The sequence below is a fragment of the Fistularia commersonii genome, chromosome 25, assembly GCF_037954325.1.
Source record: "Fistularia commersonii isolate RoL2024-O1a breed Wild chromosome 25, RoL_Fcom_v1.0, whole genome shotgun sequence".
Lineage (NCBI taxonomy): Eukaryota > Metazoa > Chordata > Actinopteri > Syngnathiformes > Fistulariidae > Fistularia > Fistularia commersonii.
In genome coordinates, this window is record NC_141308.1 from 13,167,501 (window position 1) to 13,179,672 (window position 12,172).

The window sequence follows — 12,172 nt, forward strand, 5'->3', positions numbered from 1 at the left end:
TTCTGAAGCGTAGAAAAACACATTAAAAAAACATGGATCTGACAAATATTATTTCGTTTAGTTGCAGGAAAATGACCTGTGATACGGGAAAGAAATAATAATCTGAAAAATGAGGTGAAATGGAATGAAGTGCATTAAAGATGGTGGAGTTGACATCTATGAAAATAAATTATTGAAAGCACAGGTGTCAAACTCTGGCCCGCAGGCCAAATTTAGGTCGCAGTGTAATTATATTTGGGCCTAGAAAGTAGACTGAGAGCAGAAGTTAGCATTTGTGAGCAGCAGTACGGCTTCTGGCCTAGAAAGAGTTCTACAGATGCAGTATTTGCTTTAAGAATGCTAATAGAAAAGCACAGAGAAGGTCAGAGGGAGCTGCATTCTGTTTTTGTAGACCTAGAAAAAGCATATGACAGGGTGCCAAGAGAGGAGCTCTGGTATTGTATGAGGCAATTTGGAGTGGCTGAGAAGTATGTTAGACTGGTGCAGGACATGTATGCTCGCTGTAAGACAGTGGTACGGTTTGCTGTAGGGGTAACAGAGAAGTTCAAGGTGGAGGTGGGACTCCATCAGGGATCAACTCTGAGACCCTTTTTGTTTTGCAGTAGTGATGGACAGGCTGACAGATGAGGTTAGACAGGAATCTCCATGGACCACAATGTTTGCAGATGACATCGTGATCTGATCCACTGTTGACCGTTGTCATAGCAACCTCATGCTAATACTGGCGAAGAGAAAGGCAGAACGCAGGAGCTGTCTTGAATATCTGTTTCCATGTGTGGAAGTTTGTCTTGTATGTGGATCCGATGCGACTGGAACCAAAAGGTTACTGTTGAAATTCAATTCAGAAGTCTACAAATAAAAAAGCGGCATACCCCCGATTTTTATTTTGTTTTTTTATTTAAGAAAATGAATGCCATTGATGTGTTTTTTATTTGAATTGGGATGCTGCATGTGTACAATATTATATTTTAATATTTTTCAGCAAAACTGGTCTATATGAAATGAGGACGATTTTTTTTTCAATAAATATCAATGTTGACCCGTGACCTTGGCCAAGATTTGAATTTTAGCCCACTGTTTATTTGAGTTTTTAAACCCCTGATATATTGTCACCGTCTTAAAATAATTGCCCAAGTAATCTTTTTTTTTTGTTTAAATCAACTCTATTTGTGTTTTCTGAAAAGCTGAAAAAAAAAATATTGTAAGATGGTGATGATATTTAAGATATAAAAATACATTTAAATACATTACATCTCATTAAAATAAAAAAAAAATAATTAAAATGAAAAATTACATAAAAGTATTAAATACATTTTTCCTGTTTTTAATTTTTTTTTTAGGAGGATATCCTACAATCACACCATGACAAAGTGTGTGTGAGTGTGTGTGTGTATATCTTTACGGCACGACACCTTATTGGAGATGCTGGTGATGAAGGTCTTGATGTCCAGGTTGGTCGGGCAGCTCTTCTGACACGGAGCGTCTGCGCATTTCAGACACCTGGAGACAGAGCGTCTGTTTTAAAAAGATCTAAAAATCCGGAAAAACTTGTTCGAAATTATGGGAGGGACGACGACAAAAATTGGTCATTTATTTCAATCTCATATAGATATCAGATTGTGAAATTATTTTAAAAAAGTAGGACTGTACGTGGTAATAACCCTCCAAAAATTAAAATAAAAAGTAAATAAATCATAAAATAAATTAAAATAAGAGGCCTAACCCTAAAATCTGTAAATACTGGCATCAGGAAAAAAATGAATGGGAAATAATCCTAAAACTAAAATGAAATCACAATAAAAAAGGCAAAAACCAAACATCTGTAAGTATTATAAATATTATCCTAAAAAAAAATAATGAAAAAGGAGGCCAAAAAGTAACATCTGTATATATTGGCAAAATATTAAAATATTAACACGAGGAAAAATATTTTGAAAGGGATATAATCTTGGGGGAAAAAAAGGCCAAAATCTAACATTTCCAAATATTAAAAAAATAAAATAAAATAAATAAAATAATTGAATAAAATAAATAAAAAAATATAAATAAATAAATAATAACAAAAAATTTGTTGAATGCGAAATAATCTTTAAAAAAAAAAAAGCCCGACTGTGAAGCCCAGTCACACATGAACACATTTATACCCCAAATTCCTTAAATCTGCAAAAAAAAAAAAAAAAAAATATTTTATTTTTTATTTCCAGCAGAAAAGTGTGTTTGTCACCTGAGGGCTTCTCTCAGAGCTCCGCGCTCGCTCAGCGTCGTGTGTTTTATGTCATCGAAGTTGTTTTCCAACTTCACGCAGGACTGGAGGGAGAAAACGTCAAGGACATGTTGTCAAAAAACAGCCTCCCAATCAACATGTGTGTGTGTGTGTGTGCGTGCGTGTGTGTGTGTGTGTGTGTTTACATCGCAGCCTCTTTCCGGGTTTCTCTTCCAATGTTTCTTCTCTTTCTTCTTGCTGGCCGTGGAAGCGATCTGAGCGTGGGTCTTGACCCGGGGGTTCAGAGCCAAGATGCTCTGGGGTGACAAAACAAAACAAAAAAAAAATTAAATTAAATTAAAAAAAAAACAAAACAGCTATCGTGAACATTTCCGTTATTATAATGTTTATATTCTCAGCCGCAGGGAATCTTCAAATCTTTGTACTTAAGACCTTAAAACACTTGATAGCCTTAACCTTGACAATTTATATTTCATTGTATTTCTTATTCTTCCTCCTTCCTACTATTATCTATTATTGTTATGTTTTTGCTTGAAACTCTGGCACAACAATTTCCTTCGGGATAAATAAAGTTGTTCTTATCTTATCTTATCTTATCTTATATTAACTTGACAACTGGAATTTATATAATATTACCACTTTTTATGAGGACTAATACTTCTGCTGCTGCTGCTGTATCTAAGCATATTCATGATAGTAATAATAAAAGTAATAAAAATGACATATTTGACTTGAACATTTAAATCCAGCTCAGGGGTCGGCAACCCAACGCTCCCTGTGCCCTTAGAAAATAATGTACAAGTATTTCATTAAAATGTATTTTAATTTATATCTTTCATTTTTAAAATGTCATTTTAAATTTGAATATTATGGCAATCTTGGAGCATCTAAATAAAATGTGTTAAAATATTTTTGTCGCCTTTAATAATCGACAGCACGCGGCAGTAAAAGGATGACAATTTTTGTTTGCAATTTTTGAGTATTTTTGCTTAAAAGTAACCTTCAACCCAGCGTCGTTTTTCAGTTGTCAAAATGTTTTGTTTCATGCAGAAACATGATTTCGTTTTCTCTGCTTTTGTTTAATTCAAAATAATGCCACACATATTTTGTTTATGCGTAGCATAAAGGCAAAAAAACAACAAAAAACATTATAAGGCGTGTTAATTAATTTTAAATTTCAAAGGGTTGCGTGGCTCCTGGTGAAGGTTGCCGACCTGGGCTGGATAGTAATTACCTCTTAATCAACCAATAAAAAATAGTCTAAATACATATACGAGGTATTCTTCTTACGCTACTTTATGTACCACTACTCTGCTTTCCACTATACATCGATATATTTTACTCTTTGGATCGACGTATTTGCAGATGACTACTTTTGCAGAATTATTTTTCCTGCTAACACGTGATGCGATTCATGTAAAAAGTATACAGATTATATTCAACAAAAGCACAATACGTTTATAACATTACTGTTAATCCCCTTGTACTATTAACATTCGATTTCCCGTGGAACAGTGACGTGCGGTGAGGTTCACGGCTGGTGAGGCACGACAACTGCGTGCCTCACTTGGTGGCCCTTGGCAGCCGATTTATGATCGCTCGGCACGAAAAACTAGTTGTTGATGAAAAAACACTGTCCATTGGAAATGTAGTTCATATTGCAAAAGTATTTAAGTATTTTGATAGTGACATACAGAGAGACAGCAAGACGGTTTAAGTGCAGAGCGTGCTAGCAGTCGGCCATCGTTGAGGCTCAACAGTCCACAGCCTCACCGCACGGCTCTCCGCAACATATGAACAGTAAATGTGAAAATCCCCCCAAAAAACAATCTAAAACTGGTGAAGTTAAATGAAAAATACCCATCTAGAGCAAATCAGTGATAAATTGAACCATTTCATTCTCTTTTTTTCATTCTACATTTTTTTCTTTCCAAGATTGGCAAGTGAGGCAGGGGCCTCTCCTGCCTCCCCTGACCGCACAGCGCTGCCGTGGAAGTACTGCAACACTGAAGTACTCTCAGGTACTTCTTAGTTTGAAAAATACTCTGTGTAGTAAAAGCAGTATTTTCAACACAGTGTTGTTTTTGTTCTGGTACTGTAAATATTTTTCGCCACATCTCATGTCACAACGTGAACACCTGCGGCCTCTAGACAAGTGTAGCCCATATATGCACACATACATTTATTTGGCTATTTTTTTTCTGGTGCGGCTTATATTCAGGTACCTCAGCGCCTCCCAGAAGTACCTCATCTAGGTACCGGGTACTTGTTGGACTTCCCGTGTTTTTCCCGAGAATGCGGCCTGTTACTCATGAACGTAAAGTTTGCCTGCTGGGATGGCTGGAGGTGAAGCTGATAAGATAGCAGGGGGTCGGTGTGCTGACGTTGCGTGACCTGCAGGATCCACCCGCCCAGGAAGGAAATGCTAAAAATCGAACAGGAGCTAAATAGATGCTAAAAAAAAAAATAATGAAAAAGAAGGCCAAAACCTAAAATATGTAGATATGGGCATCACGGAAAAAATATTGAAAGAGAATTGATTCTAAAAATAAAAAATGATTAAAAAATAAAGTAAATATCAGCATAAGGAAAAAAAAATCCTAAAAAAAAAACCACAATTTAAAAAAGAGGCAAAATCTGAATCTGTTAAAATTAGCAAACGGAAAAATTTGGAAATGGAAATAATCCCCCAATAAAAACACAAGTTTGAAAAAGGAAAAAAAATGAATGGAAAATAATCCTTCACTAAAAAGGAAATCACAATAAAAAAGTATTCTAAATATTATCCTAAAAAAAAAATAATGAAAAAGAAGGCCAAAACCTAAAATCTGTAGATATGGGCATCACGGAAAAAATATTGAACGAGAATTGATTGTTAAAATAAAAAATTATTAAAAAAAAAAAAGTAAATATCAACATAAGGAAAAAAATCCTAAAAAAAAAAACAAAATTTAAAAGAGAGGCAAAATCTGAATCTGTTAAAATTAGCAAACGGAAAAATTTGGAAATGGAAATAATCCCCCAACAAAAACATATTTTTTTTGAAAAAGGAAAAAAAATGAATGGGAAATAACCCTTAAACAAAAATGAAATCACAATAAAAAAGGCCAAAACCAAACATCTGAGAGAGATGAGAAGATGAGAACAACTTTATTTATCCCGAAGGAAATTGTTATGCCAGAGTTTAAAGCAAAAACATAACAATAATAGATTATAGTAGGAAGGTAAGTATTATAAATATAATCCTAAAAAAAAATATGAAAAAGAAGGCCAAAACCTAAAATCTGTAGATATGGGCATCAGAGAAAATATTGAAAGAGAATTGATTCTAAAAATAAAAAAATATTGAAATGAAAAATGTCAAAGTTTAAAATCTGTAAATATTAGCATCAGGAAAAAAAATCCTGAAATAAAAACACAATTTAAAAAAAGAGACAAAATCTGCATCTGTTAAAATCAGCAAATGGAAAAATTTGGGAATGGAAACAAAAACATAATTTTGAAAAAAGGAAAAAAAATGAATGTGAAATAATCCTTCAACAAAAATGAAATCACAATAAAAAAGTATGATAAATATTATCCTTGAAAAAATATGAAAAAGGAGGCCAAAAACTAAAATCTGTGGATATTGGCAAAATATTAAAATATTAGCATTTGGAAAATATCTTGAATGGGACACAATCTTGGAAAAAAAGGGCATGTCTTAATATTAGCATCAGGAAACAAAATGTGGGAAGGGAAATAATCCTTAAAAAAAAATTGTTAAAAAGGGCCAAAACCTAAATCTATAAATATTAGCATAAGGAAAAATGTTTTGAAATTGAAATAATCCAAAAAAAAAAAAACAATTTAAAAAAGGCCAAAACCATAACTCTTTAAATAATGACATCAGGTCAAAAAAAAAAGAACTTGATAGGGAAATAAACTGAAAAAACTACAAATAATCATCATCAAGAAAGGTTGGGGGTCGACGCCGTGCACCCCTGAGCCGCGCAGCCCTCCCCTCGGACACACCACCCATCTGCCGCTTGTAAAACACACCGCCGGTTATGCAAGGTCACAAAACACTGCATAACAGGACTTTTGGCCCACTTGTTTACTCACGAGCCCTGACAAAGATTAAAAAGAAAAGGCAAAGCCTGCAGGTGTCTTCCAGGTTTACGCTCAGGATCTCCCCCTAAATCCTGCAGCCACGACAGGAGCCCCTTGTTTTCTTTATGTTTTAAACTTCTAACGCTAATTTAATCCCGATTGACTCTTCTTTGCCTGCTGATTTGATACCGAACTGACCCGGCTCTCGTGCACGTTCGATCTCACCGACTCTTGCAATTTCCCTGTTTTTGAGTTTCTAGAGGAGCGGCCACGTGGATGCGGTCACGCGTGCACTCCGAGTTAATCTTCCAGATCAGGTGAATCGCGCCGAGCTACGACAGTAACACACAAAAAGATTATTTCAGTGCCGAATTTTTGAATTTCACGTGTGTTTAAATAACCCGAACCCTATTATAATGTTTCTTTTATTCATCGTGACAGTCACGACGGCGGGGGTTCTTCTAGAAGAGCAAAAAAAAAAAAAAAAAAGCCAACCTAAAATGACACTCGTGGAAAAAGCGGCGACCGTTGCAGAGGAGCGCTTTACCTCGATGTCCGGGAGGTCTTTGCTCAACATGCTGCTGCTCCGGGAGGGTCGGGGGTCCGAATGAACCCGCCTGCGCTCGGCGGCGGCGGCCTGTTACACAACGTCCAGCCCGCTGAGCATCTCCCCTACACATGATCCGGGGAGGGGGGGCCGACCGGGAGAAGGGGGGGGTCGAAGTTCCCCGGGAGGCACTCCTAACACACTCCCGGGTTCAAACTCCGACTCCGCCGGAGGCCCGAGACGCCTCCGGCGCGCAGGAGTGTGCACGTGAATTCATGCGTCCAGAAAGAGTCAGCTGGGACGCACAAAAACACTAAAATGAAGCGGTTGTTTGAGTCGGACCTGAACATTTTCAACGGTGGAAGTGGATTCTCGGAAAACGGGTTTATTTTGCGTTTCGAAAAAAAAATAAAGAGTCTCAGCAGTTCTCACTTCTCCAAATACTACAACCGTTACTATTCTGGCTTATTTATTTTTTCTATTTCAATTCTTTTTCCCCCTGAAACCAAAAGTACAAACACTCTACCAAACGTTCAATTCGAAATCCATTTATTAAAAAAGTACATGTGCGTCAAATGTCATTGAGATAGAGCATCGAGGCCGCGGTGGCGAGCAGGGCGACGGCTGTAGCCATGGCAACACCTGCAAACACAAGAGGACAGTCAGGCCACCACACACACACACACACACACACTTACAGGCATCAAGAATTAAGTCATTTTATGTGAAAACAGTGATTAATCCGACGCACTCCAAGCCAGCAGGGGGCGCCGTGTTAACTGTATATTATGATGTCGTCCGTCAGATCAGACCAATCACCATCAGCGACAACGTCTCGCTCCTGATTAAGCTTCTCTTCTTACCCAGGTAGTTGTTCCTCCTGGCGTCCGGAGGCCGGGCAGGCTCGGCGCCGCGCTCTGCTAACAGGAAGTGTGTTTTTAAGACCGGCCATTTGCGGACGACGGATGAAAATCAGCGTCTCGGCACCTGGCGCGTCCTCGCTCCCCGTGACCTCGACCTCGGCCGCCTCCTCCTGCGCCGTGTCCAGGTCTCCCTCTGCGGCGGCGACGTCCAGCATCTCCTTCAGCCGCTCGGTGACCTTGGACAGACCCTCGCCGCTGAACTCGTAGTCGCACACGGACAACGGGCCGCCGCCCGCCACGGGACAGAAGACGCGGCGAGGGACGGACAGCGAACCTGGGAAGGGCGGCGGTTTCCGGTTAAATCCACGCAAACCGCCCTCGCTCGCGCCACGGCGGCGACCCGTGCGTACCCGTGCAGCGTTTGGCTCCGCCTCCCGCCCGCAGCTCCTCCAGCAGCATCCGAACCCTGGCGACCAGCGAGGACACCAGGTCCCTCTTCAGCAGCTGCCGGCGCAGAGATGCGGTGAGTAAAGAGGCTCGGCATTGGCGCGTCGGTGGTTTTTTTTACCTTCTCGGCCAGTTTAGCCCTGGGTTTGTTGTTGTGCACGTAGGCCCTGCCGTGCACGGCTCCCCTGACCGCCACGACGCCTCCACAGGGCAGCGGCACGTCCGTCCCACGCCCGGCGTCCTGGCACGAGGACAGTCTTTAAAATTGATTCCCATACGGGGCACTGTTGTGCAACAACGATAGTATCAATAAATATGAGCTGCAATTTATTCTTTAAACAGTGTTTTTTTTTTTTTCAAATTGTAGATTTATTCCACGGGCCGGATTGGACCCCCTGGCGGGCTGCTAGTGGCCCGCGGGCCGTACGTTTGACACCCCCCGGACGACGGAACGAGTAAAAAAAATTAAAAATAAAACAGCAAGTGAGAAAGTTGAAAACCAAAACGACAACAAGGATAAGAACAAACAGAGTAAAGTGACACGGCACGTCAGGAGCGTTTAAGTCAAACATTAACGGATCTTGACTCCGGAGGTGAAACCACCCCTGGGTGTGTATTTCAATCCCAGCGTTGAGACTCATCCTTCAAGTTTAAGGTGAATCTTTGAAAAGCTGCCCGTTGCGCAACGAGCGCTCCGCCCCCAGTGTTTGCTCTGGATGATGAAACCGCCGACCCGGCGGGAGACGGAGGGCCGACCGTTTGCTTCTCAGCACGTCTGACGTCAGACGCCAGGTACTATCAAAACACCTCCCTCCTGGAGGGAAATTAACATTTATTCTGTTAAACGCGGGGGCACTTTTTTTTTTTTTTTTTTTTTTTTAAATAATTTGCTCATCTCATTTGCTTCTTCCTCAGAGTGTGTGTGAGTGTGTGTGTGTGTGTGTGTGTGTCTTACCGGCGTGATGAGCAGCTGCACGCCAAACGTCTGTCTCCCACTCCTCTTCTGCAAAGGGACGCCCGACATGGATTGTAAGAAAAAAAAAAAATTTTCTCCTGCAGGCTCAGTGATATTAAATACTAAATATTTCTGGTGCTAACGTCTCCACGACCTGTCCGGCCGTCAGCTCTCCGTCCTCCGGCACCTTCCGTCCGTCGATCAGGCAAACACCAGCCTCTATCTGCTGACTCCAGACTTTCAGTCCCTCCTGCAACGAACCAGGTGATTCTGAATATCTGCACTGATTACGGTTTACATGTGTGTGTGTGTGTGTTGACCTGAAGCCACGCGTCCACGCCGTCCGTGCAGGCCGGGCTGTCTGGCAGCGGCACGGACACGTCCACGTGGAGACAACATGTCAGCGTGGACCAGGAGGAGGACACACCTGACTGGTACCTCCAGTCTGCAGGCTTCGCCGTACTCTGAAGGCAAAGGTGGGAGGGAGGAGGTTGGACCGCCAGCGTCTCCGTCCACGGAAACGGTGAAAATGTCCACCTACCTTGGGGTCTTTGACATCAAATGTCCTGCAGACGGTTCTGATGTTTAGGAGTTAAAGGAGGTCTTTCAAGTAGCATCAAAAACAAAACAAAAAAAAAAAAAACGCAACCCAGCCAGAAGGAGGCGCAGAATCAAAGATACTTCCTGGTTTTGGGGTTGACGTGCAGCGTGACGCGGTCGGTGACATCGTCTTCAGCCGGCGTCCACAGCTGCTCCTGGGAGATCAGGTTCTCCGCCGCGAAAACCAGCTTCCCACGATACACACAGTATCAACACACAGTATCAACACACACAAATTCAACTTGATATTATGTATGGTTTTAAGTGTGACTGTGTGTGTGTGTGTGTGTGTTTGGACTCACCTGGCGGAGGGAGGTGAGTGTGTTCTTGGCGTCAGCATCACTGATGAAGAAGACCCCCAACACGGACAAGCCTCCGGGCAACATCCTGGACACCTGGATGGGTGAGTGGCATGACGAACAAAACGATAGCTAATCGATATAACGATCAATAATATCCCAATATCTTATTCGGTAAATATCCACGACACATTGAAGGATTGACTGAGGGGTGTTTATTTCTGTCACGACACTGAACCTGCATCTAAATTTTTTCTATTACAACATGCCAAAATGTGTGTGTGTGTGTGTGTGTGTGTGTGTGTGTGTGTGTGTGTGTCGGGTCGCCTCCCACCTGTCGAGCATGTTCGCTCAGCCACTCCTTGTCCACAGCGTCTCCTGCCGCGGCCGTCCCCTCCTCTCTTGCCGGCGTCCGAGTCGCCATGACAACAAAGTCCCTCTGAGCCGAACTCTAAAATGTTTATTTGATTGTTAACGCCACTGACGAGTTGTCATGGTGACGCCTCGGTTCACATTTCGTTTAAATGTGCTCAAGTTCTGCAGAAAACACCAAGAACTGACTCCTATGTAAAAATAAGAAGTTGATTTCTACAAAAAAAATGTAAAAAGAACCAAGGTGACAATATCTGTTAAATTAAAAGTGAAAAAATCAATTTTGCACCTTTTTTTCAGTATTCTGTCCTGAAATGTTGCATGGATACAGAAAAAAAATGACAGGTCTTTATTGGAATAAATACATAAATGGAGCAATCCCAGAATATTAAATATGATGAGAAAAAAATCTGAAAATTGTGAAAAATCAAAAACAAAGTCCATTATTTGCAAAACGTACATTGAACTAGATATAAAATCAAAAGTTCTATTTTGCAAAAGAAAAGGGCAAATCTAGCTCATTATTGATTATGATGATGCATGAGACGATGAATCTGGAGTTGTTGTTTTTTTCACCTCAACTTTTACATTTTAGAAATTTCCAGCTTTCAGACAGCTGCAGGTGCCGGAGCTCACCTGTCCGATGAGCAGGCCTGAGACCGGGGCTGCAGGCTGCTCGCAGAGCCCGGACAGGTAACCCTCGACTGCATCCTCCACTATGTAGCCCCGGCCCATCGTGGCTGCAGGGGGCTGGCAGGATTTATGTTTTGACCAAATATGCAACAGGAAGAGGGGGGGAAAAAAATGGAGACGTGGTTAGGAAAAAGGTAGTTGTGATTGTAGTTGTGGAGACTGCATGTCTGGCGTCTAAAAAAAGTCGCTCTTACATGAATCGCGTTTAAATATCAGTCGAACTGGTGATATTTAACTTAGCTCACCCTTATCCTGCATGTTTCAGACCTGACTAGCCCTCTAACTTTAGCTAGCCGGTGGTCGTTTTCTCTGTTTTGCAAACGTAAAGGAGGTAAAGGAGGACAGACCAGTGAGTGACAGTGAAATGAACGTGGATTTATCCGTAAACAAGTGCGTGGAAAAATACAAATACTCACCGGGAGCAAACAGCTTTCTGCTAACGTTGACAGCTGGCACTATTGACGCAATGGGGAAGAGGACTACATTTCCCACAATGCCTTGTGCGTCATCAACTTCCGTCGCATGTTTATGTCGTCATGGGCGAATTGGCGGTTGCGCCGTCAAGTTTGATAACATCACACAAAATAATATTAAACAGTGAGATACTTCAGTATAAGAATCAACGTGATAGTCTGACTGACACTTTTCTTTTAAATTTCCATAAGGATTTTTTCACCACTTCTATCTAGTTTCCAAGTCACTTTGTGTTTGTAGGTACCGTTGTGCTTATACTTGGGGTACTTGATGTAATTCCAAAACACTATTTTTAGGCTAAAAAGGCGAATTGTCGCAAATTTGCTGACAGAATTCACTTATTAAATTAATCAAATTGATTTCTTTTGTAGGATTGGGTTGTAGATGATAACATCAATCCATCGAAATATCGAACATATTAATCAGCCCCAACACGTACGGCTGTACTGAATCTACTCAGACATTTTTAGCGAAAACAAAAACGAAAAAAAATGTATATTTCCCCCTCAAATTATGTTTTGTTCTGTTTCTTTCTACTTTCGGAATTTATTTTGAAACTCACCTGTAACATCCGGTTCGTATTCATTTACAGCTTGACTTTCAATG

The 12,172-nt window shown here is 40.9% G+C and overlaps 2 protein-coding genes across 5 annotated transcripts in view; both read right to left on the minus strand.

Annotated features, from left to right (window-relative positions):
• dpydb (dihydropyrimidine dehydrogenase b) overlaps positions 1-6,995 on the minus strand; it is a 15,909-nt gene extending 8,914 nt beyond the window's left edge. Inside the window, exons 1-5 of the mRNA XM_086172659.1 lie at positions 6,864-6,995; positions 2,410-2,520; positions 2,225-2,307; positions 1,413-1,500; positions 1-2 (exon numbers count right to left, since the gene is read on the minus strand). The exon at positions 1-2 is cut by the window's left edge and continues 160 nt beyond it. Of these exons, the coding sequence (XP_086028785.1) occupies positions 1-2; positions 1,413-1,500; positions 2,225-2,307; positions 2,410-2,520; positions 6,864-6,893 (314 nt within the window). The 5' untranslated portion in view covers positions 6,894-6,995. The remainder of the gene's footprint in view (positions 3-1,412; positions 1,501-2,224; positions 2,308-2,409; positions 2,521-6,863) is intronic.
• Positions 6,996-7,395: 400 nt separating this feature from the next.
• On the minus strand, positions 7,396-11,610 carry odr4 (odr-4 GPCR localization factor homolog). 4 transcript variants are annotated; one of them, XM_086171913.1, is made up of 14 exons: positions 11,509-11,610; positions 11,036-11,149; positions 10,362-10,478; positions 10,031-10,123; positions 9,810-9,916; positions 9,670-9,706; positions 9,449-9,592; positions 9,283-9,378; positions 9,129-9,176; positions 8,295-8,414; positions 8,137-8,230; positions 7,851-8,060; positions 7,727-7,780; positions 7,396-7,505 (listed from the first exon to the last, which is right to left on the minus strand). In XM_086171913.1, the coding sequence occupies exons 2-14, from the start codon at positions 11,132-11,134 to the stop codon at positions 7,435-7,437; spliced, it is 1,290 nt and encodes a 429-aa protein (XP_086028039.1). In that variant the 5' UTR covers positions 11,135-11,149; positions 11,509-11,610; the 3' UTR covers positions 7,396-7,434. The 4 variants fall into 4 exon arrangements, with proteins under 4 accessions (XP_086028039.1, XP_086028038.1, XP_086028037.1 ...); XM_086171912.1 differs by having other exon boundaries at positions 7,727-7,783; XM_086171911.1 differs by having other exon boundaries at positions 7,727-8,060; positions 8,137-8,221.
• Between the last annotated feature and the right edge of the window lie 562 nt (positions 11,611-12,172).

Coding starts and splice junctions, on each gene's coding strand:
- odr4 (XM_086171910.1), bottom strand. CDS start 11,134: ATGGGCCGGGGCTACATAGTGGAGGATGCAGTCGAGGGTTACCTGTCC. Junction 9,707..9,809: donor GTCAACCCCAAAACCAGGAA/GTATCTTTGATT, acceptor CCTAAACATCAG/AACCGTCTGCAGGACATTTG. Junction 7,506..7,726: donor CAGGAGGAACAACTACCTGG/GTAAGAAGAGAA, acceptor TTGTGTTTGCAG/GTGTTGCCATGGCTACAGCC.